Source organism: Diabrotica virgifera, chromosome 4, assembly GCF_917563875.1.
Source record: "Diabrotica virgifera virgifera chromosome 4, PGI_DIABVI_V3a".
NCBI lineage: Eukaryota > Metazoa > Arthropoda > Insecta > Coleoptera > Chrysomelidae > Diabrotica > Diabrotica virgifera.
Window position 1 is genome coordinate 264,370,593 of NC_065446.1, and position 26,570 is coordinate 264,397,162.

At 34.0% G+C, this 26,570-nt stretch overlaps 2 protein-coding genes across 3 annotated transcripts in view; one reads left to right on the forward strand and one right to left on the reverse strand.

Moving 5' to 3' along the window:
• Positions 1 to 26,570, forward strand: part of LOC114325296 (triosephosphate isomerase-like) — a 96,522-nt gene that overhangs the window by 58,371 nt on the left and 11,581 nt on the right. The window lies entirely within an intron of this gene.
• Positions 457 to 26,570, reverse strand: part of LOC114325274 (ABC transporter G family member 23) — a 113,368-nt gene continuing 87,254 nt past the window's right edge. For both annotated transcript variants that reach the window (XM_028273293.2, XM_050648942.1), the window contains exons 5-12: positions 26,013 to 26,292; positions 17,532 to 17,729; positions 15,997 to 16,178; positions 13,976 to 14,153; positions 6,460 to 6,575; positions 4,009 to 4,079; positions 3,151 to 3,416; positions 457 to 862 (exon numbers count right to left, since the gene is read on the reverse strand). In XM_028273293.2, coding sequence (XP_028129094.1) covers positions 561 to 862; positions 3,151 to 3,416; positions 4,009 to 4,079; positions 6,460 to 6,575; positions 13,976 to 14,153; positions 15,997 to 16,178; positions 17,532 to 17,729; positions 26,013 to 26,292 — 1,593 coding nt within the window. In that variant the 3' untranslated portion in view covers positions 457 to 560. The remainder of the gene's footprint in view (positions 863 to 3,150; positions 3,417 to 4,008; positions 4,080 to 6,459; positions 6,576 to 13,975; positions 14,154 to 15,996; positions 16,179 to 17,531; positions 17,730 to 26,012; positions 26,293 to 26,570) is intronic.

The window sequence follows — 26,570 nt, forward strand, 5'->3', positions numbered from 1 at the left end:
TCGTGGAAGGTTGTCACTCCATCTTTTGCGCGGTCTGCCGATACTTCTACCGATTGGTGATTTATCTCTTGCTATTTTTATCACACGTGTCTCCCCCATTCTGGTTATGGAGTTGTTCCATTCTTCTTTTCTATTTAGTGTCCATTCGTTTATACACTGTACGTTACATTGTCTTCTGATATCTTCTCTCCTCTTTCAATCTCTCAGTGTATTTCCTGTAATTCTTCTCAATACTCTCATCTCTGCCGTTTCCAGTAGTCTTTGTGTTGTGGCTGTATCGTGCCTTGTTTCTGATGCATATGTCATTATTGGTCTTACACTGACTTTTTAAATTCTTTACTTAATCTCAGTGTTAATATGTCGGTTTCGCCATATAGTGTAATTAAGACATCCTGCCAGTCATAATAAAAAAAATTAAAATATTTTATATGGACAGTTAATAAATAAAAAACAGTCTTCAACTAAATTATTTATTAACATTTAAAAAATTAAATAACTTATCTACCAACTAGAACAAAATTAAGTACAAAATTAAAAACTCCTAATGGAAAATACACCCCCTAACCCTTCTTGAATTTAAGTAACAGAATACTGATCGTCAAAAATATAAAGATCCATATGGTCAACGATATAAAACCGTTGTAAACTGTGGGATTACTGATGGGCCATCCTCTTGCTAGTATACATCTCAAACTCTCTGTGGCTTGGGTCAAAGGTAGTACCACCGACATCCACGATATGTACTTATGCATGGCTTCTATGGGCCAAATGATGCCACACAACATTACGATCGGTAAGAAACTGCCCATAGCTAGGTAGGTAGCAGATCTTTCATTTTCACAACTGCAGGCTACCACGAAACCTAAAAAATATAAACATGTGAAAAATAAGGAGCGTATGTACTATGTCGGTCATTAAGTCCCGGGCCTAACCATGAGATGGCGAATCTAATGAATGTTCCATTTGACATTTCGGTAGACCTTCAAAAGCATACTGTCAAAATGTTCACGTCATTCGGATTAATATTTATCGAGTGACCGTGCTTGATAGGTCTGGATCCCGCGTATGAAAAAAAAGTTTATTAATAGCAAGCTGAAAATTTGTTAATAGCTTAAGGGTGTCTAGTCGGATAAACTTTGATATATGGGAACACTGGAACAGGGGCAGTTTTAATTGTGGAACAGGTTAAAAATTTGGAACGGTCACACCACGAAAACGGCACATTTATTTTGTCCGACAGAACAGACTTAAACTCTCCGAACAGAGATTAAACTCTCATGCAAAAATCAGACTGCTATTTATCACCTGTCATAATTCCTGTCATTTGACATATTCTACATGTTCCACTCATTAAAACTCTCATTTGGTGATAAATAGCAGTCTGATTTTTGCATGAGAGTTTAATCTCTGTTCGAAGAGTTTAAGTCTGTTCTGTCGGACAAAATACATGTGCCGTTTTCGTGGTCTGACCGTTCCAAATTTTTAACCTGTTCCACAATTAAAACTGCCCCTGTTCCAGTGTTCCCATATATCAAAGTTTATCCGACTAGACACCATTAAGCTATTAACAAACTTTCAGCTTGCTATTAATCAACTTTTTTTCATACGCGGGATCCAGACCTAAAGTGACGCTACTTTGGTGATTTTTATAAACAATGGATTCAAAGCGATTTCGTGTGTTGACATATCACTGTTATTTGACGGGAAAATACAGGGTATTTGGTAGGTTGATGAAAATTTTTTAAGGGATAATAGGGGACGCCATTTGCAACATTTTTTGCTAATAATGTATCGCTCAAACTGTTAAGGTTTCCGATATAAAGTTAAATTTGTCAATATTCGACAACCGTCTATTTCACGTTTAAAAATTATCTAGGCGTACTACCTCCCTGTTTTACGAATGGAATAAAAATGTAAACCTACAACATTGACTCTTTGCATACAATTTCCATCAGCTATCGTCATTCTCCGAACGCATAACAAACAAAAAACAATCTACCTGCTATGCTAACAAACAATCTACCTGCTATGAAGTGGTTTATTTTGAGCGATACATTATTAGCAAAAAATGTTGCAAATGGCGTCCCCTATTATCCCTTAAAAAATTTTCATCGACCTACCAAACACCCTGTATACCGTCCAAACTGAGCAATGGCTCAAAAAGTGTTACCGAGGCTCTGCTCCAACTATTACAACCGTCAAACGAGGGTTTGCCGAATTCAAACGCGGCCATACCGACACCAACGATGCTGAACGCTACGGAAGGCTAAATTATGCAGTTATTCCCGAAAACATCGAAAAAGTAATGACAATTTTTATAGAAAACCGCGACGTGAAGGTGCATGAGATAGCTAACACTCTAAGTTACTTATCAAAGGGCAGCATTTTGACTGTTATACATAAACATTTAGGTCTGAGAAAGCTGTTTTGCAAACGGGTGTCGCGTTTTCTCACACCAGAACAAAAACAACAACGAGTTGATGAATCTCGGCGCTGTTTGGACATGTTCAATCGGAATAAGTGAGTTTTTGCGTCGGTATATCACAATGGATGAAACATGGTTCCATCATTTCACTCCGGAATCAAATCGGAAGTCATCCTAGTGGATGGCACCCGGAGAAAGCCGTCCGAAGCGACCAAAGACGCAAAGCGCCGGCAAGGCTATGGCCTCTGTATTTTGGACCTAGCAAGGAATTATTTTTATTGACTATTTGAAACATGGGGAATCAATCAACAGCGACTACTATATTTGTTTATTGTAGCATTTATATACCATACTACTTTATTGTAGCATTTGAAAACCGAAATGGCAAAAAAGGTCTTATTTGTTAAAGAAAAAAATTGTTGTTTCACGAAGACAATGCACCGTGTCAGTCGATGAAAACGATGGCAAACATGCACGAATCTTAAAAAGATGCTCCGTGGCAAGAGCTATCGCTCCGATGAAGAAGTATTCGCTTCAGGAAACTTATTTTGAAGGTAAAGATAAATCATTTTACAAGGGCTGCATCGAAAAATTAGAAAAGCGTCGGGATGATTGTATCGTCTCTAAAGGAGATTATTTTGATGAATAAAGAATAATTTTTGCAAAGAACTGTTTGTTTTAATATTTAAGCCCGGGACTTATTGACTCAGAAAAAATCTACTAACCAAAACACATTCCACATATACCGGCCAGTACAGTCAAGGTTGTCACTGTCGTCCAATCTCCTCGTTGCGTTAAACCAAAGAGAATGAAAGCGACAAGAAGTACTGCGATAGACTGTCCCAACATGACGACGAACTGGGTGATAATTTGGGAAAACAACAGCTCCGTTCCGCTGATGCCGTTGACCAAAGATCTTTCCAAGATTCCTTCGTTCCTTTCCATGATCATTGAACCGGACGTGAGGGCAACAGCCATGAAGAAGATGATACTGAAAAAATACGAAGAAATTATTAGAAAACAAGAAACACAAAGGACACCGCATATATCTTGTGGAAAATAAAATGTCACTCAAAAAATAAAATTTACATGAATAGATAAATTACAATCATTTCATATCATTGCATAAACTATGAATTTTCAATAATAACGGCGTAAATTGATATAAATAAATCAAATGGGAATTTAAATCAAACAAAATCGTAGAGACCGACATCCGTAAGATGTCACTCTAGTGCGGTAGTTTTGTTATTACAAAACTCTTAATTTTCAATTTAAAGTAGGTACTTATAATATGTACTTAAAGTAGGTACTTTAATAGAGATTGTCGATTTCTTGTTCGACAAATGTACAGTCGCGTTTCGTTAGTTTGACTACATAAATATGTTAATGACGCGGACGCGGAAACGCGTCCAACCTGTACTAAAATTTTTCAGAAAGTGTTAGACTCGTTCAAACGAAGCAGTTAAGACCATTTTTAAGATTTTAGTAATCATCTTCCAAAAAGGACGATGTACTGTGGACTATTATACTGTACACCGCGTTTCACAGTTTTATTTGTTAATTGTTTGCTTAATACTTACGTCAAGACTACTCCAGGTGCTGCAAAATCGGTAAAATCTGGGTCTTGGTATCCATAAATTGGTTCATTGTACTGAAAATTTTTTAGATAAAAATGCGATTAATTCTTTTGAAAATTATTAAGAGCAAACAGTAGCGATCAACAGGTAGCAACAAACGCGTTCCAAGATTGCGGCTCTAATTATGAATATTTTGTTGAGATATTTGGCACACATATTCGTAATATAATAAAGAATGGTGGTACAGAGCCCAATTTCAGAAATATGTTAGTATGTGGAAATTACTCTACAACTAAATAAAATATTGAAAAAAGGAGCCTGTACCGCCATTAAGAAAGACAAAAAATACACTTTCTTCAAATAAACTTTTTTATTCCGTGACTAGATTTTGTGTCACATTGGAACTACTAAAAATCGATTTTTTTATAACAAGAAATCGAACGTCACTGACTTGGCAACATTTCGCGCCTATGTGTATAAAAATTATTGTTTTTTGATAGTACAAACGCATGGTATAAACGTCACTGTCAGCGTCGAATTACCGACGCACTGTTGCCTTACTTTTGAAAGTTCGCAGAACTTTCGCAATCTTGCACCGCGTTTGTTGCTATCTGTTGATCGCTACTGTGTGCTCTTAATAGAAACAGCAGAAATAAAAATGATGACATTTCGAATGTACGGATGTACAATTTCGAATAAAATAATATTTTGAGAACAGCTCAAATAGGGGGAATAATTAATATGTAATTGAATTCTGTCTGATGTCTTTGCGCTAGCTGGACAAAAACATAGTAAGGAAGCAGATTGATTACTTTTTATTGTCCAGATTTTAGCTCCAATTAAAAGAGATACAGATAAATCACAATATGTAAAACTAAATACAAACAACTTATAACGGCAAAAATCAGCAGTGCAGTTGAAACTAGATATAAATTACAATCTACAAAGATGTTCAAGTATATCTAGACTAAAAGAAGTTGATGTAAAATATCGGCGGTAGAGTTTTAAAACGTTGGTTAAGGAATCAAGTAAAAAAGCGATTTGAACAAGATGCAAAGAAAATTAACGAGAAATAAAATTTTGGAGTAAATAAATGAAAAAAGATAATTTAAGAACAATACTACTAAAAAACACATAAAATAAAAAACATATAAAAAACATATAAACATATACTTGTAAATAATACCAAAAGCTAGAAAGTATATTAAAGTGAAAAATAGGAGAATAAAAAGTAGCATAGATAGAATGTAAGAAAATAGAGGACAATCCAAATATCAATATGCATTTAAAAAGTCACAGAACTAGCTAGAGTACGAACACGGAATAATTCAAACAGTCTTGTACACACATGGAAGGAATACACACAGGAATTATTTCAAGACAAAAAACATAGAACGTTATCTCTGCTCTGTCAAAAAACACAAAGAACATTATATTATCAAAGTAGAGATATATAAAATAGCTCTTGATGTGAACTCTCTATTAAACTATTGAAAAGCGCAAGTGAGGCTCTTCGCTCCACAACATTGCTCCACAAATTATAAGACACTCTCAATGACCACCATCTATGTAAGGTCGTATATTCCTTACTGTGGAAGTGGAGGAAAAACTCGAAACTACCTTGCCTTAAAAACAATGACAGCATACTACCTGTAGAATTCCCCGAGACCCAATCCTTCTAAAACCCAAGTTTGCGCCTTTCACCTTGGCGCAACCTTGTACGTAAATGGGGTACGTGTCCTGGCGTCAGTACAACGGCACAGGCATTGTGTTTTTCAGCTGTTGAATATGCGTGCTCCGCGTGTGGGCAGATCTGCCCACACCAAACAAGTTGATACTGCGCTAAATGAGACGTGCAGGATAGTAACGGGATGCATTAAACCAAAGTCACTCTCAAATCTATATAAAGCAGCGGGTTTTACAGAACCCTTAGAGAAAATTAAACAGGTCGAGGACGAACAGCATGCCCTATTAAAGCTCTAACACCACGAAAGCAACTAAAATCCAGGAAAAGCTTTCTTGGAACAGTGCAGGATGAGCAGCCTGAGTATCTTTCTCTTTCCAGGTTCAATGGACCGGCCAATCTCTAGACTTTAACACGAGGAAAACTGTGAAAAGGATACGAGCGGGGATCGCTCCAGTAAAATCAAACATGATAAAATGGGGGAAAATAGACCAAGATGAGGTGAACTGTGACTGTGCAGAAATACAGAATATGGAACATGCAGAGACTGTCCTCATCGGTGTACATTCAAAGATTTGTGGCTCGCCAATAAAGATACTAAAAAGAAACGACGTAGCTCGATACTGGGCCGAAATTCTATGACATGACGAAATGACATGTCCGGACACGATAAAGTAAAGTAAGTATCGAAAAGTGCAAGTGAGGCTCTCGTCAAATACCTTGTAGCCTTTTGTTTCTAGAACAAGATTAATGTATGGGCTGCTACTTACTCGAATAGGAACGCCAACACTTTTTTCATTATATCCACAACTTTTCACAAATTCAGATATAAAGGTGAGGAATCCATACAGCATATCTCTTGTAAGGAAAGTTGCGATGTTTTCATCTGAAATACAAAGAAAATATTAATTTAAAAAATTTAAACTTAAAATAAAATTGAATAAGCTATACTGAAGTTCACATTCAGATGGCAGCGTTACAGAGATACGCCTGTGCTTTCTATATGGCACAAATAACTACAATGTTGTCAAAGTTTTTAATCGTATATATGGGCCGGCTCCTATAAAAGAATTATAATTTAGGAAATATTTATGAATGTAAAATAGAAAAATACTACACTTTTGTGAACTTTTTTTTAGTTTGGCCCTGCTTATTTAAAAAAAAGTAGCAAAATTTACAATGGCAGTAGAATTGGCTACACTGTCATCCTATATCCGTACACTGCTATCTGAATGTGACTTCCACTATAGTAAATGAAGGAATATAAAATTCGAGGCTAGTAGGCCTGAATTATTTTGGTTTGTTCAGATATAACTACATATGCATTCTCTGATGATAAACTAACACGTTCTGAAACCGGTCACAGTGTTTGTAGCGCTCTCTTTTGAAACCGGTCACAGTGTTTATCTTCTTCTTCTTCATGTGCCGTGCTCGATTATCGAACGTTGGCTATCAAATTGGCTATAGTAATTTTGTTAACGGCAGCTCGGAAAAGGGATGCAGAGGATCTGTTATACCATTCTCTCAGGTTTTTAAGCCATGACGTTCTTCTTCGACCTGGCCCTCTTCTTCCGTCTACCTTGCCTTGTATTATTAAATGGAGTATATTATATCTCTCTGGGTGTCACATAACATGGCCAAAATATTCAAGTTTTCGATTTTTAACTGTTCTGACGACTTCTGTGACTTTTCCCATCCGGTGCAAAACAACTTCGTTACGAACTCTATCCACCCAACTTATTCGTAGGATTCTTCGGTATACCCAAATTTCAAAGGCTTCCAATTTCTTGAGAAGAGTATCTGTTAAAGTCCAACCTTCGACACCGTACAAAAGAGTAGAGAACACATAACATCTCACTAATCTAATTTTAAGATTCAAAGTAATGTTGTTTCCACATAAAAGTTTCTTTATCTTAAAGAATTCAGCTCTGGCCTTCTCTATACGTATTCTAATTTCTTTGCTCATGTCCCAGTTCTCATTTAGATTACAACCAAGGTAGGTGATACTGTTAGTTCTTTCTAATTGTTCACCATAAGCTGTTACTACTTCCGGTTGTATTGGCGTCTTACTGACAACCATCACCTTGGTCTTTGCGGTGTTTAGCTTGAGTCCATATTCATCACACGTTGTGGTAATCCTATTAATCAGATGTTGAAGTTCTTCATAATTGCTCGCAATTAACACCGTGTCATCCGCATATCTCAAATTATTAATATTGACGCCATTCATTTTGATACCACATTGAGCATTATCCACTGCTTTATTGAAAACAAACTCAGAATAGATGTTAAATATTAGTGGGGACAAAATGCAGCCCTGCCTTACTCCTCTTCGTATTTGAAGTTCTTCAGACGTGTCCCAGCCAATCCTGATGTTTGCACGTTGATGCCAGTAAAGATTTTTGATAATGCGTAGGTCTTTATCATCAGTACCCACTTTCTGAAGAATAGCAATCATTTCCGTATGTTTTACCCGATCAAAGGCCTTCTCAAAGTCAATGAAACACATATAAACCGGATGTCCGACATCTCTGCATCTCTGTACCATAACCTGAATACTAAACAGTGCTTCTCTGGTCCCAAGGTTATTGCGGAATCCAAACTGTGTATCACCAAGCTGTTCTTCTATTTTTTGGTACATCCTAGAGTGCAAAATTCGTAGAAATACCTTTAAAACATGACTCATCAAGCTAATGGTTCGGTAGTCACTACATCTTTTCGCGTTTGCTTTTTTAGGTATCGTCACAAAAGTCGACAGCAGCCAATCCGTTGGTATATAGCCAGTTTGATAAACAGTGTTTATAGCGAACTGAAATATAATACGGCTTTGGTTTCGTTTTGCAACGAAATGAAAATGTTTATTTATTTTTATTTCTATTACTCCTACCTGGGTATAAGGGTCTATTTTTTGTTGGAATTTTTCCGCGCTGGACAGGTGAGTTGTGAATTGCAAACTGTCGAATTCCCTCATCTTCTTTTTGCTCCAACATCCGTTTGTCTTGTATTTTTAGAAGCCACGGAGGTGTAACCAGAGAAATGGTCCCAATAAGGTTAATTATTTTATTGAAAACTTTACTTGTTTCTAGCAGATGTCGCTAAGACACCCATGCTATTATAGGCCAGGGTAATAAGACAAAAATATACCCTGTTCGTGACCCTGGCTGCTGAAGTGGCCATTTTTATTTATAAACAATTAACTGGCGGCCATTTTTATTTATAAACAATTAACTGTCAAAAAATGGCATTTTCCCCTTTTTTTTTTAGTCAACGGAAAACAGTGAAACTTATGATTTTTTTAGTATAAATATCTTCGAGATTATGGAAAAAGCTTTAAAATGACGTATTACAAAATTTGATATACTCATTTATTGTTAATATAATTGCGAAAAAAGGTCGGAATAGCAAAAAAAAATATTTTCTCAATAACTGTTGTAAAAATTAGTGTACAGCTTTGAAATTTTTGTCAAATGAGGGTTCTTTGATGGTTAACATGTGATATAAATTTCAAAGCGATTCATTCAATACAGTTGAGTCTTTACCCGTGCGTCATTAATACCTGGTGAGATAAAACACATACTTTTTATCTAGCATCATTCTCTTCCACGTATGAAACTCATGACAAGCCAGCTGCCGTTTGTTATTAAGTAAAAACACATGTGATTTTTATGAACCATCTAGACTCAGTGCATAGGACTTTTCATCGATTGTAATTTGTTTCGAGCTTCTGTCATGTGCCACATAATATTAATATATCTACGTCATACGTCTTTGGTTTGTATTAATACCAATAGCCTTTGTAGCAATACCAATAACGTATGACGTAGATATATTAATATTATGTGACACATGACAGAAGCTCGAAACAAATGACTTGAAAAGCCCTATTGAAAAGAGATAGGTACAAAAAAAGACGATTCGGTATGTTTTCATATTTTAAGCACAATTTGTTTGACGTTTCTGCTTTGTTTACTTTTGTGGCTGTCAGTCAGTTGAATTTTTTGCGATTATTGTCGAATTTTTGCGTTTTGAAGTTTCTTTATATTACACAAACAGTTGTTTTCACAACTAATTTTATATTGGGCTTTGAAATTTTAAGGTAAATAATTATATTTTGGAAATTAATATTTAAAACATACAAAGCTAACGTCACTCAAACAGTAAACAAATGATTGTGTTTAGATTTCCGTCAAAGTGCATAAAATAACAAAAATAAAATATGCTATTGATTTTTTTTATAAATTGTTTATTTATTTATTAATCAATAATAATAAACGAATTTATTAAGCTACTTCAAATGTAGCTGTAATTCTGCACAAAAATTTTGAAGCAAAACTTACATTTGACATTCTTTATATTTGACTAGCTGACCCGGCAGACTTCGTACTGCCTCAATAGATAAAAACAAACTTTTGCAAACAATAAATCTAAAATAAACAAAAGAAATTAGTAATTAATAAACAAAAAATGCTCGATGTGAATGAGTTTTTATTATTTTTAATGAATTACACATGATGTTTGAAGTAATAAAGCTTAGTTAGAAATAACAAAATAAAGTTTGCAGTGCAACAGTTGCAATCTTAAATTTGTTTATCGTATAATGAATATAACAGCTTTATTTTATATACATTCAAAACAACCCTGTATTTATAATTGTGTACGGCGTTGTCCAATGATATAGGTGTTAATTAATCAAAATAAAATAAAATTAAAATTAAATATCATTAAATAAAATGAAACAAAATTTCTAAAAATTGTATAAAAGTTAATAAAAATAAATAAAACTGAATAAACTCAAATAAAAATAATAAATAAATTTAAAAAACAATAAAATTAAAAAAATAGAATCTAATAAAAATAATTAAAATTTAATAAAATGAAATAAAATAAAATAAACGAAAATAAATAAAATACTTAAATTAAATAAAATTAAATAAAATGAAACAAAATTCATTAAAATTAAATAAAATTTTATAATTTGCTGCTCGTTCTTTTCGTGTGCTCAGAACTTTTCTCCTGCTTGCCGTTCGTCAGAAAAGTTCGACAGAGATATTTTTTGAAAGTTTCGAAAAATTAAGAAATTCATATTTTGCCCAATTTAAGTCGAAAAGTTAAACAGTTGCACTTTTCTTCGATGAAATTTGTTGCTCGTTCTTCTTCTGTCCTCAGAATATTTATACGGCTTAAGAGATTGTATTTTGGACACCGATTGAGCTAGAGAAAAAATTTTAACACGGTTCTGTGCGGAATTAGCAAGGAATCCAACTACTTAATTTCGTATTTTTCACGTCATTATTGTGAGACTTACGGCGTCATGGCTAATCCCCTTATGACGTACGGGTATGAAATATAGATAACAACCTACTCCCAGTCCGGTCGAATATACCTGCCAAATTTCATAAAAATCGGTAAAGTCGTTTCGGAGGAGTATGGCAACAAACACTGTAAAAACAGCATTTTATACATATATGTGTAAAAATTGTGGTGGCTACTAAAATGACAATATAAAACCGTATAAACCTTCCCTGAACTTCCACAAATAATTCAACATCAAAATTAGCCAAATCGGTCCACACATTCTCGAGTTTTAGCGAGACTAACGCACAGCAATAGATTTTTATATATAAGATGCAAAACTTTAGATGGCTATTAAAAAATAACGGTCGAAGATAGAAAAGTGAAAATTTAGGGTTGTATTTACCTTTGCCTTCCACATCACATAAAATTAAGAAAAAACAGTTTGATCAAAAAAATAAAAAAATATTTTAGGGGGGCAGCCCCCGTTACGACGTACGGATATAAAAAATACATAACAACCTATTCTCGGTCCGGTCAAATACACGTGGAAAATTTCATAAAAATCTATTCAGTCGTTCTCGAGTTATGTGTTGGTAATTGTCACGACTTTCTTTTGTTTATATAGATGTAAAATATTTAAATGGCCATTAAAAAATAACGGTTAGTGATAGAAAAGTGAAAATTTAGGGTTGTATGTATCTTTACGTTCCACATCATATGCAATTAAAAAAAGAGAGTTTGTCTGAAAAAATAGAAATAAATATAAGGGTGGCAAGCCCCCTTAAGACGCACGGGTATGAAATATAGATAACGACCTACTCACGGTCCGGTTGAGTACACTTGCAAACTTTCATAAAAATCGGTCAAGTCGTTTCGGAGGAGTATGGCAACAAACACTGTAAAAAGAGCATTTTATACATATAGCTGTACCTGTAATAATTTTGGTGGCTACTAAAATGACAATATAAAACCGTATAAACCTTCCCTGAACTTCCACAAATAATTCAACATCAAAATTAGCCAAATCGGTCCACACATTCTCGAGTTTTAGCGAGACTAACGCACAGCAATAGATTTTTATATATAAGATAACGTCAAATTTTATAATAAAACCCGTAATCGGAACAGTAGCCACTTTCTGTCAGTTGTTGTTGCGTGAAATAGATTTCCGACTTATTTCGTATGCTTTAAATGATGACGCACGGGTAAAGACTCGCGGACTCAACTGTAGTTTAAATTTTATTCAAATTGTTTATCCCAGAGAGCATTTTTTTTGCAATAACATAAGTCAGAAAAAAATGACCTTAGAACCATTCCACAGGTGTCAAATGAAAGAGCATGAGCTACATTTTCAACATGGTTTAAAAAAGTGAATAAAAAATGCATTTATTAGTAATAAATAATTATGCAAAAATATCGTCAATTTTTCTTTATAAACTTTTTGAATAACTTTTTCCAAAAAAATTAACTTTTCCGCAAATCGCCAGGAAATTTTGACATTCCTGTCAAAATTTCTTGAAGAAAAAGTCAGGACTTCCTTACTGTAAGGAAATGTCATTTCCTTACTGTAAGGAAATGATATTTCCGTACAGTTGTTAGTGTTCTACATAAATGATAATTCAACCTCAATACGTTTCCATAGTAACCCAAGTAATTTTATTAGGAATTTCAAAGCACCATTTATTTGGGAATAAAATTATCGCGTTTTTTTTAAATCAATCAATATCTGTCGAATTTTAAACGATTTGCGGAAAAATAGTATGTTTACCTCGTAGGAAAAGCCACATTCCTGGACTCTGTGTTGCTAAGTCTCGGCTTGCGCCTCGACTTAGCAATCTTCACAGTCGTCCAGGAATGTTAAGCTTTTCCTACCCGGTAAACAATGTACTATTTTTACCCTGTTTTAAGTGCACAACTACCAAGTAATGTTATCTATATCATAATTGATAAAAAATTATAATAAATATGTATAATTTCTTATAGAACAAAATAAAAAGTTTATAAGGAAAGATTTACGATACTTTTGCATAATTATTTATTACTAATAAATGCATTTTTTATTCACTTTTTTTAAACCAAGTTGAAAATATAGCTCATGCTCTTTCATTTGACACCTGTGGAATGGTTCTAACGTCATTTTCTTCTGACTTATGTTATTGCCAAAAAAAAATGTTATCTGGGATAAACAATTTTAATAAAATTTAAACAATTGAAGGAATCGCTTTGAAATTTTTATCACATATTAAGCTCCAAAGAACCCTTATTTGACAAAAATTTCAAAGCTGTACACTAATTTTTACAACAGTTATTGCGAAAATATTTTTTTGCAATTCCTACCTTTTTTCGCAATTATATTAATAATAAATGAGTATATTAAATTTTGTAATACGTCATTTTAAAGCTTTTTCCATAATCTCGAAGATATTTGTACTAAAAAAACCATAAATTTCCCTGTTTTCCACTGATTTCAAAAAAAAGTGAAATTTGCTCTTATAGGTATTACCTGTCGTCGAAAAAACGCTTCACTACCCTGGCTGTTCAAGTGTCATGGAAAAAACCTTATTACCCTGGACTATTTCGTTAGTTGCAATTCGGGGATAGTAAGCCTGAATTATTTTAGTTTGTTCAGAGATAGCTACATATGCATTTTCTAATGATAAACTAACAAGTTTTGAAACCGGTCAGTGTGCTTGTAGCGCTCTCTGAACGAACTGAAATATAAGACGGCTTTGGTTTCGTTTTGCAACGAAATGGAAATGTTTATTAATTTTTATAGGATATAAAATTATTCAAATAGAGTCGAACCCATTTATTAGAATACCGGTTTACCGGTTATAGAAATATCCCGGTTTAAGGAATAGAAATTTGAGGTTCCAAAACGTTTCTACTAGCCACCAATGATCGGTTATTAGAATATCCCGGTTATAGGAATACTTTTGCTGGGCACGAAGGCTATTCCAATAAGCGGGTTCGACTGTACTAATAACTCACTTGATTTATCTTCATAGACACTGATAGTAGAAGCCATTATATCTTCTGGAGGAGTATCTCTCGAATTTTCAATTCTACTCCAAAGCGCGTCGGTGAAATTGTGTGGAACGACTACAACACCCCAGGACTTTCCTCGTTCCACTCTATGTCTCGCTTCTTCTTCCGTTTTCATAAATTCCTATAAAAAAATGTTTCGAGTTGTAAAAATAAAGCCCGAAAGAAATAAAAGATGCGTTGAAATGTTCAAAAACTATACTACTAGACTTAAAGATTAGAACTGATAAGCTAACTAAAAACTTCTTCTTGTCATCATTATCATCGGCTCTACAACCCATAGTGGATCTTGTCCTGTTTTCTTCTTCTTCTTGATGTGCCTATCCGTGACGAATGTTGGCGATCATCATGTAAATCTTCACTTTATCTGCAGCAACGCTGAAAAGCTGCACAGATGTTGTGTTGAACCAGGTTCTGAGGTTCTTTAACCAGGATGTTCTTCTTCCTGGACCTCGCTTTCCAAATATTTTTCCTTGCAGGATGGCTTGTAGGAGGGCATATCTGGATTCATTTCGCATAATGTGTCCAAAGTATTATATCTTTCGAGATTTGATGGCGGTCAGTACTTCTAGGTTCTTCCCCATTCTTCTAAGAACCTCCTCATTTGTGACCCGATCAGTCCATGGGATTTTAAGAATTCTCCGATATAGCCACATCTAAAATGCTTCCAATTTTCGGCACATATCCTCGTTCAAGGTCCATGATTCAACACCATAAAAAAGGACAGAGAAGACGTAACATCTCAACATTCTTACTTTTATACCAAGAGAAAGGTTGTGGCTCTTGAAAAACGCCCCCATACGGTTGAAGATTGATCGAGCTTTTCCGATGCGCGCTCTTATTTCTTGGTTGTTGGTCCATTCTTCATTTATTATGGTGCCGAGGTAATTGCAGTGCATCACTCTTTCTACAGGGGTTTGGTTGATATAGAGTTGACCTTCTGTTATCTTTTTCTTGTTGACGATCATAAGCTTTGTTTTCTTTACGTTTATATTGAGTCCATATTGTTGACTGTAATACGTGATTTTGTCCATGAGGACTTGTAGGTCTTCTAGGTTGTCCGCAAATACTATGGTGTCATCTGCATACGCATACCTGATATTATTTAGCCGGTACCCGTTTAGTAGAATACCTTTTTCAGTTTCGTGCAAAGCTTCGATAAATATTCTTTCAGAGTAAAGATTGAAAATTAGGGGGGACAAAATGCAGCCTTGCCTCACTCCACGCATGATTTTGACTTATTCGGTGAGTTCACCGTCAACTCTGAGGTTTGCAGTCTGATTCCAATAAAGGTTTCCAATTATTTTCAGATATTGGTTGTTAATTCCTGCTTCTTTTAGTATTTTCATCATCTTGGAGTGTTGTACTCGATCAAAAGCCTTCTCGTAATCAACCAGACATGCGTATACGTAGCAATTTACGTCTCTGCATCTCTGGAATAAGACTTGTATTGAAAACAAACCCTCTCTCGTACCAACAGCATTTATGAACCCGAACTGGTTGGGCGAAATTTGACTTTCACATAGCTTGTAAATTCTCGTATGGATTACCTTTAGGAATAATTTTAGGAGATGACAATTTTAGGTCCTGTTTTAGGATCAGCTTTCATTTTTCTTCCTATACTTCGTCTTGTTTTTCAATTTCGTACTCTTATCTTAACACTCCCAAGTCGTCTTCCACCTGATCCTTAAATCGTGTTCTTGGCCTGCCTCTTCTCCTTATTAGAAGGAATATTTGAGGGATGGTTGATTTTTCTTTGCGATAACCATACTGGTATGTGCCAGTTATGTTTTCACAATATCCCGATAGTCGGCCGTAAAGAATGTGGACCAATATTTTGTAGGTTACCTCTGTAGTTATCACAAATTGTTTGATCTCCTTTATCTGGAGTTTTCCAGTACCTCCGAAGTTATTGTACTACCTGAATACCACTGAACCCATATATAGTACATTGATAAATGACTTACCCACGTTATAGAATAACTCTTAGCCACTTCGTTCAAGTAATTACAACTTATTTTTGTACCATTACAATTTAGAGGTTGCTGATGACAAGTCTCATCAGGGAAATTAATCTCGTTATTGACAACTGATACTTTTATTCCTTGAGGGTCGTGTCCAATAGTCCAACAGAACAAAATGGTCTGACCTGCAACAACGAAAGTTAAGTATTTACTCAAACATAATACACTACGCGCCAGAAAAAACGGGCCACCCTCAAAATGGCTCATTTTTGATGTCTCGAATTTCCTAAACCTGTTGTCCGATTAAGTGATTTTTTTTAATAAGTATGTTATAGCATTATTCTTTAACAATATCGCTGTAATAATATTGTTGCTAGACAGGTAAATTGTCATTGTATACCGGGTGTACCAATCAAATTGTATTTTTTTCTTAAAGTATACCACACAGTGTGGAATATTCTAGCATTTATAAAATACTCAAATTAAAACCCAACTATAGCCTCATGCTTTCTTAACATTCTGTTTTTTTATTCGTTCGCTTATGTTAGATAATAAAAAAGTTAGGAACTTTAACAACTAGACATGTTCTTCATCAATACAGGGTGCTTCTAAATAAGTGCAACAAACTTTAAGGGGCAATTCTGCATGAAAAAATACTGGTCGTTTGCTTTATAAACATATGTCCGCAAATGCTTCGTATCCGAGATACGGGATGTTGAATTCTTTCTTACAAACTGACGATTTATTTATTGCTCTAAAACCGGTTGTGATATGCAAATAAAATTTGATAGGTTTTAAGAGATAGTTATTTCGCATTTTTTGACATACAATTAAGAATTTCATATTCTCCATTGGCGCACATACGTTCATATTACCCGTATGCACGCCAATGGTGAATATAAAATTCTTAATTGTATGTCAAAAAAGCGCAATAACTACGTCTTAAAACCTACCAAATTTCATTTGCATACCTCAACCGGTTTTAGAGCAATAAATAAATCGTCAGTTTGTAAGAAAAAATTCAACATCTCGTATTTCGTAAACGAAGCATTTGCGGACATATGTTTATAAAGTAAACTGTCATTATTTTTTCATGTAGAACCCCTTAAAGTTTGTCGCACTTATTTAGAAACACCCTGTATTGATGAAGAACATGGGTAGTTGTTAAAGTGCCTAACTTTTTTATTATCCAACATAAGCGAATGAATAAAAACAGAATGTTAAGAAAACATGAGGCTATAGTAGTTGGGTTTTAATTTCAGTATTTTATAAATGCTAGAATATTCCACAGGGTGTGGTGAATTTTGAGAAAAAAATACAGTTTGATTATTACACCCGGTATACAATGACAATTTACCTGTCTAGCAACAGTATTATTACTGTGATATTGTTAAAGAATAAGGCTATAACATGTTAAAAAAATCACTTAAATCGGGCAACAGGTTTAGGAAATCGAGACATAAAAAATGACCCATTTTGTGGGGGCCTGTTTTCTCTGACGGGCATTGTATCAAAATAGAAGAAGTACATATATTTACTTATTGGTAAACCGATAATGAACATCATCATGGGAATATTTCTCCACATCCACAGGAAATTTTTCCATATCAAGGCGCGCATGTGATGCGATTGGACAAATTTAAAATAATCTTTGAAGGACACTTCCGGTTCCTCGTCTGGTGGTAGTTCTGGAATAATGTGTTCTGCCGTGGGTTCAGGAGCAATAGACACTCTTCCTGTAAGTGCATAACAAAATATAAATGAGTAGAAAAAATTGAATGAATAGAGAATCATACACTCAACCAAACTTATATGGAATCATCTGATATTTTCAACGAAAACTTTTCGTTTATAAATTTGCAAAAGTCTGTGTGTTATTGCGTTGCCGCTCCTGCAATACTTAGAGCAGATGTATCGATGGATTCTTATGTAGTTTTGTCTTCTGAATCCAAATCTGACAACGGAATTTCGATATCTCTAACCGTCTTCGAGATAATCGACCTCAAAGTCTAAAATGTGACGTCACAATCCGGTTATTTCATACCACGCACGAAACGTCAGCTGAAATCTTTGATTAGGAAGTAGGCTACTTTTTTAATCTGAATTTGTTAAGCAAAGCAAATGTTATTATTTACATTTGAGTTTGGCACTTCGTGAATGTCAAACTAAATTTTAAATTATTTAGCTATTAATAAAATATAAATGACATTTTATAGTGAATTTAATTAATATATAAAATAATATGTGTAATAAATGTATAAAAATACAATTTGAGTATATTTTGAAAGCAATAATGTATTAATAACTTTCAAAAGGTTTGTACGAGTAAGTATACGGCCTCCCCTTTAATGATAAATAGACTGTTCCATAAGTACTACTACAGTTCATCAGTAAAAAGTATCTTTATGTATTATGTATTTCACAATATTAGAAAATTGTTCTTAAAATGTTGTTTGGAATAAAAAATTATAATATTTGACGAATTTTCTCAAATTATGGATACCAACATCATTTTCATTTATAAATCTTGTATTTTTAATTTGACGAAGAAAAGTTATTCTTCATAAAAAGCTCTTCTTGGTCTAAGATTTATGATGCAACTATCACGAATCAAATTTTATTAATTTTATACGAGGTATATAAAAAATATGAATTTCGAGTAAAGTATCTTTATACTATCTTTATTTAGAATGTTAAGAAAACCTGAGGCTATTGTAGGGCTTTAATTTCAGTGTTTTATAAATACTAGAATATTTCACAGGGTGTTGCAAACTTTAAGGAAAAAACACAGTTTGATTGGTACACCCGGTAGGTATCCAATGAAAATTTACCTGTTTAGCAACAACATTATAACTATATACAGCGATATTGTTAAAGAATAAAGCCATAAGATATTGAAAAAATTACTTAAAGCGGACCACAGGTTTACGAGATATGAGACATGAAAAATGACCAATTTTTTGGTGTGCCCGTTTTCTATGACGCGCAGTGTAGTTCACAACATTTAAATTAGAATGATATATTTGCACATTAAAACATAATTTTTAATTCTAAACAACTTTTCGTAATAGCAATTTTCCATATTATGAATTTAAATACGTATATAAACAAAGTTTTCGTTATGATAATGCTCGCATTTTCAGCTTGTTTATTATTTTAATCGAATTCATGCTAAATTAAATCTTCCATCGCATCTCTCTGGAGCCTAACTACAAGTTAGAGAACCAAATTAACATACCTGCGAGCTATTAAAGTTTGTTGGATGAAAATTAAAGGATTTTTTGTACCGATCATAATTCCTCCCAAGAAAATGACCCTTCCTCTTTTAAATTTATGAACAAATCTGGCAGTTCCCGTTGTTTCTTGTCTTCCTCACCCTCTAAGTACACGAATTCGTTAATCATTTGATTTTAGACAACCTACCTTCGTTTGAAAATAGCACACTTTTCCAATTTCCAATGTTCCAGTTTTGGTGTTGAAGACACCAATTTACGTGATCAATCTTGTGCTGCCTGGTTAACTCGGAATCTCGTAACTTCCTCCTGCTTTATAGTCCTTGGGCACGGCAACTCTTCTTATCATTTCAACTAAAATATTTGCACCTATAGCTTGCAAAAGCTGCAGGTTTCAAATGCATAGCGATTACATATAAGTTTGGTTGAGTATATATATAATCATTAATGGAAACACAATTAAAAATAACACAAGAAAATAGTTTGAGAACCTAGAATTAAGAAGAGAACAAGACTATCAATTCTTCTTCATACAGTGCTAATTGAGTAAACTAATAAAGATTGCCTATAACCAGTACAACCAGTACGTCTTTATCTTCTGTTAAAAGCGTTTTCTTAAAAGTGTTTAGCCCGGTTCAGTCGCGAATGTTTCTCCTAATTTCTCCTAAAAAGCTACATCTCAAAAGTTTCCAGCTTTGTCATTACATAGGTTAACATTAACAGTCCAAGCTTCGGCACCATAAAGAAGAATAGAGTGGATATAACATTTTACCATCCGACATCGGATTTGCGGGTTTAGTATTTAGTTAATCAGAAATTTCCTCATCTACATAAAGGCTGCTCTTGATCTTACCCTATTGTTGATCCATTTAGATCTTCAGTAATCCAGACTCCTAAATATATTATTGTGTTTTCAATTTTATCAATCAAAGGCAAAATAAAAATTAAATTAAATTTTTTTTAAATAACGCGGGCACATAAATTTGATATACCCTGTATATTGATCTGTAAATATTTATTAGAATTTAGTTTGGATGTAAGTGGATTTCTTTTTTTATGAGCTTTCCGATGAACCATTAAAGACTTTTGTGAATAATTAAAGTGAAAAGAACGATGTATTTAGGTTTAAAATGGAAAAAAGATTGTTTATTACGGGAACTATAGAATCCACAGTTAGAGGTAATTATCATTTTCTAGAAAAATGGTTTAAAAGAAAGTTTGGAATTTTAATATCTTTGTTTCACCCCGAGTAAATGTTGTAGAGTTCCCCGAACGTAATTAGGATGGTCGGAATAATTTTGAAAGAATGATTGTTTGTTTATCGAATGGAAAAGAGAAATGTTTCTGATTCTTGGCAATTTGGAAGGGAAAAGTGGTTGGAATGTTTGAGTGAGTTTGAAAAAGAAGTCATTATGTTATTGGCATCGCTGAGGAGCGGTTCGACGTTTTCGTGGATAGATAGTTAGCAAGTACCAGTGGTTGTTTGATAGTGGAGAATAGTGCTGAAAAGTGGAACGAGAGACAGATCAAATTGAGACGAAATACCTCTTTGATTCTGTATTATTGTGAGAAGGAGAGCAGAGAATTTTTGGAGTTTTGTTTGAATCGAGTACTGGTCAAAAGAGGCCCGGCTTGTTGGAGAATTGGTGCTGGTATGCTGATAGTTTTGAAGCTGGAGAACGGAGAGGGCTTTGATGAGTAGCTTTTAACATAGTCAACGAGGGAGAGCTGTTTTGGGTCACGAGAAGACATCAGAGTGAGTGAAGAAAAAGGTCAGTCAACTTATGTGAAAGATATTTTCATGTTCAGAAACTAAAATTTTGAGTAAAAAGCGTAGGAATTAAAATTCCAATATTTCAAAAAGTAAATAGGAAGTATAGCTAATCTTGCGAATACATAATTTGGTTTTGATTATTTTGTTGTACCAAAGTCATCGGGAACAAACCGATAAATTGTTTTTTTTTAACTAGAATAAATTTAAATGGTAGAAATTTCATTCGGACATCTGTGTCCACAGGTTTTAGATTTGATAGATTTTTAGAGTATCGATTTTGATAAATAAAAGACAATTCTGTATGTTTATTTTATATTTTGCTTTATTTCTTTTCCCTATTTTATCCCGATTAGGATCAACTAAGAGATACTGAACCCACGAGAGAAGATAAGTATAACGTAAGATAATTTAGACATTTTTTTAATGTGCTACAGTTTTCAAGTGCTTGTGTAAATGACTCATCGGAATATACGAAGGGGGCCAAATAAAAGTGTCCACCTCGATATTTGGCAGTATTTATTAGATTTTACGAAAATGACGAAACAGGTCGATTTTTGATCTAAGGGGGACACATGTTTACGGTATATGCATCTGTCATTTGCCAACCCCCTCCCTTCCACATCCCCACCCCTTATTTTTAAACAGGGAATAGGGGTCGCGTGCTAGCTCATTTGAAAGGTTAGTCAATTTTCTATTCAGTAATATTAACATTGGCATAATTATTTGTACAGGATGTCCAAGAAAAATTATTTTAAATTAAATTAATTGACACAAAAAGAAGAATGTATGTAATTTATTTAACTCAAAATACATTCTACTGCTGGCAGAAAACAGAAAAAATGTCTATTTATATATACAGGGTGTCCAGAAACTCTAGACAAACGAAGACAGGAGATTCTTCAGATAATTTTAAAACAATTTAGCTCAATTCATCTAGTCCGAAAATGCTTCCTAGGGGAGCTAGAAAGAGCTCTTTGAAGATGGCGTCTTGTAATTAGTTTTTCTTAAATACCTCCAGAACGCTTCAATTTAGAAAAACGAAAATCGGTACGTATATTTATCTTCCAGAGATAAATCGATTCCATTCATTGCCAATTTCTAGTACCGATCATAGGCGTCCGTTTTGGGTAGGGTAACGGTTATTTTATTACATAACTATTTTGTCTTTAACTTTTAAGCATTTTTGACACTCAGTTATTAAATTGTGAGGTACTCTAGTACTAAAAGGTACTATCGATTTGAAAATTTTTCGTTTTTTGAATTTGAATAAAAATTGAAATAATTTTCAAAAAAAATGGTGTATTTTACCAACTTAAAGCAAGAGTAACTTTTAGTACTACAATACCTCATAACTTAATAAGCTCGAGTCAAAAATGCTTAAAAATTAAAGACAAAAATGTTATGCGATAAAATAACCGTTGACCTACCCAAAACGGACGCATATGACCTGTACTAGAAATTTGCAATTAATGAAATCGATTTGTCTCTGAAATGTAAATAAACGTACCAGTTTTCGGATTTCAAAATAGTTTTTTTTGAATTTTTTTTTGAAAATTCAAAAGAAAAATTTTCAAATCTATTTTTCTAGAAAACTGTGTATCCTATCGACCTAAAACAAAAGTACCTTTTGGTTGTATAATACCTCACAATTTAATAATCCAGAGTCAAAAATGCTTAAAAATTAAAGATAAAAAGTTATGCGATAAAATAACTGTTGCCCTACCCAAAACGGACGCCTATGACCGGTACTAGAAATTCGCAATGCATGGAGTCGATTTATCTCTGAAAGATAAATATGTTTACCAATTTTCGTTTTTCTCAATAGAAGCGTTCTGGAGTTATTTAAGAAAAACTAATTACAAGACCCCATCTTCAAAGAGCTCTAGCTCCCTTAGGAAGCATTTTCGGACTAGGTGAATTGAGTTAAAATATCATAAAATTATCTGAGGAATCTCCTGTCCTCGTTTGTCGGTAGAGTTTCTGGACACCCTGTATAATATAGATTTCTCACTATGTTAATATCATTTTTGTCGAGTCTTTTTTGCTTTAGACATTCCATGAGCATGTTATGTTTAACTTTGTCGAAAGCTTTCTCATACTCTATAAATGTGATGAAAAGATATTTTTGTTGGTCCCGACGTTTTTGGATAAGAGTTGTGAAAGTATGTATACAGAACTTCTACTGTTCCTAAGCCAAAGACGAAAGCCAAACTGTCTATTACTCATATCCGCTTCAGACTTTTTTAATATTCTTGCTTACAAAAATGTTTTCAATAATTGTGGCATTAAGCTAATTAATTTATAGTCATTACAGTGTTTCAATTCTTAGGTTTTGGTAACGGAATAAAGGTCTACAGTAGTCATTCTGTATGTAGGTATCTTACCACATTTGTATATGTTGTTGAAGAAGATAGTTATTGCGCTTATCTTGTCTTTATCTATATCTATATTTAATCAGCTCGATGTGAACGTTTTTTCCCAGGGGCTCTGCCAGGTTTTTGAGTTGTTTATAGCTATATACAGAGTCGGTATTTTCTTATCGATGGTATGCGAATTTAATAAGAGCAACAAAGAGACATGTATTTATTATACATTTAAAACGGGTTAGAAGATGTGGGACGGTCGAACGTGGCGGAACTGGGAAGGGTCACCAAAAAATTTCGGGTCGTAGGTAATGGCTTTGTCAGACAGTGTTGCCAAAGTTGGAAATTATCAAAAGAAAATATTAAAATAGAAAAAATAATATATTTAACTTTTTGTAAACAGATATAATAAACATATTATTTAAAAGAAAAAAAACTTAAGTAAAAAAATATTGTTTTCGCCAATTTTAAGAAATGTGAAAACGTTGAATTATATTTCAACGTTTATTTTTTTATTAGTTTTTTCTTTTAAATAATTTGGTTAGTACCTACACTATTTGTTAACAAACATTAATATAATATGTTTTCTACTTTAATTAATTAATTATGCAAGTTTTTCTGTCCCAGAGACTTTGCAAACACAACTTTTCCGTCATAAGATCAGACAGAAGGACAAAAATGAGGTGTAAGAGTGAAAGCTCTTAACCCAAGGATGTTATTAAAGTGAGAAACTTGATCGCACAAGTACTATTTTAAAGTCTCCGAAATAGTACAAGCGACATATTATTCGACGCGCCGTAGCAAGATGCTTCCGGTATTAGTCAAGTCAGTCCGTCCGACAAAAAAATAGAATGACAAATGATGTGTCGAATGAGAGCTTATAACCCAAAGATGGCATTAGAAGTAAGAAATTTGACCTCGGACTTCCGATTATAGAGTTACAACCGGGAGTACGGTTTTAATGACGCCGAATTAATACAAGCAATGTATTATTTAACACGCTTTAGCAAGACGAAAACAAATGTATTGTACTATTTCGGTGATTTTAAAACAGTACTTCCGGTTGCAACTGATACCATCTTTGGGTTATAAGATCTAATTTGATACCTTGTCTTCGTATTGCTAAAGCGCATCGAATAATATGTCGCTTGTACTATTTCGGCGGCTTTAAAACACTACTTCCAGTTTCAACTCTGCAACCGGAAGTGTGAAGTCAAATTTCTCAGCTTTAATACCATCCTTAATTCGACACCTCATACTTACTACGTACTACGTGGCGTTACAACCCTTCGTGGGTTTTAGCCCACTCGACAGCATGCCTTCACTCTTCTCTGTCGTAGACAATCTCTGTCCAGTTCTCCACGCCCGTAGCTTTCAGGTCTCCTGCTATATTATCTTGCTACCGGAGTTGAGTGTTTTAATAAAGTAGGAGTTATATTCGATAGACAGACGGACGGACAGACTTGCACAAAGCCGGAAAAATATAATGGTTTTCGTCTTGCTACATCGCGTCCAATAATAAGTCGTTTATAATATTTATTGGGCGACTTTAAAATAGTACTTCAAGTTTCAACTCTAAAACTGGAAGTGCAAGGTCAAATTTCTCACCTTAATAAGATGTTGGGTAATGAACTTTCATTCGACAGCTCATTTGTCCTGTCTTATCTAATGACGGAAAAGTTGTGTTTACAAAGTCTCTGAGAGAGACAGACATGCGTATCTAATTATCCATCAAAGTAGAAAAAAAAAAATAATACAGTGATGAGCGCGCTAATAACCGGTTAAATAACGCAAAAGATGGAAAACTTAATACGTTGTGAAATAAAAAGAGATGAAACTAGTAGATGTGTAAAATTATCGATAGGAACCTATAAGTTTACATTACATCAGGTACCTACATAGTTTCCCTCCTATTTAGACGTCTGTGACAGAAAACATTTAGAATTTTATAAAATTCTGCTGTCACGGTTAGATTTGTTATACTCCTCAGATATGTCTAATGGTGCGAAACTATGTAATGTTATGTAAATTTATAGGTTCCTATCGATAATTTTACATCTCTATTAGTTTCATCTCTTTTTATTTCACAACGTATTATGCTTTCCATCTTTTGCGTTATTTTGCCGGTTCTTAATAGCGCACTCATTACTGTACCTATATTATTTTTTGTGAACAAATAAGTACATCTACTAAACAAATTATTTAAAAGAAAAATATAAGTAAAAAAATAAACGTTGAATTATAATTCAACGTTTTCACATTTTTTTAAAATGGATGAAAACAATATTTTGGTATTTTTAAATAATTTGTTTATTATATCTATCTGTTTACAAAAAGTTAACTATATTATTTTTTCTACTTTAATATTTTCTTTTGATAATTTCCAAATTCGGCAACGCTGTCTGACAAAGCCATACCTACAACGCCCAATCTTCGGCTACTTCGGCCGCCCAATATCTTCTAACCCGTTTTAAATGTATAATAAATGCATGTCTCTTTGTTGCTCTTATTAAAGACCCATACTATCGATAAGAAAATACCGACTCTGTATATTGGATTTCAGATTTAATATTATTGCTTCTTCTTCACTATCAATTTATGTTGGTCTATCTACCAATAAAAATGAATAATAATATGCATAATACTTACTTCCTGTCCTACTAGTAACCGAAACACTGTCTCCGAATTCCCCAGAAATCTCTCCCAAGTCGTCGTCCAACACAGCAGCAGGATTAACAGCTCCACCTAGTTCAGGCACCGTTATCGTCTCGACGACACTTTTTGCTATACTGGAGCGTCTTCGTTTTCCCATGTTTTGCATCACGCTGAGTTTCAAGAAGACGTCTTCCAAACTATCCACCCCGAATTGTGTTATCAGTCGTTCTGGGGATTCCTCGGCCAAGAAGTAGCCTCCACGCATAAGACCAATCTGAAAAAAAAAAATAAATTAAAAGAGGAAGTCATGTTTAAAAATGTGTTTGGAGTATATGTTAAGGAGAAGAGAGACCATATGCATCCCTGTCGTACTCCGTGTTGTATTGATACGAGATTTGTCAAGTGGTTAGTCTTGGCAATCTTCTTCATTTCTTCTTTAATATTATTGCTATACTTACTTCCCGATGTAGGTCTTTGCTACGGATATACCACGGAGCGTTGACTATGTTCCTTAATAATCGGTTTTGCACTCTTTGACGGCAAGCATAGTTA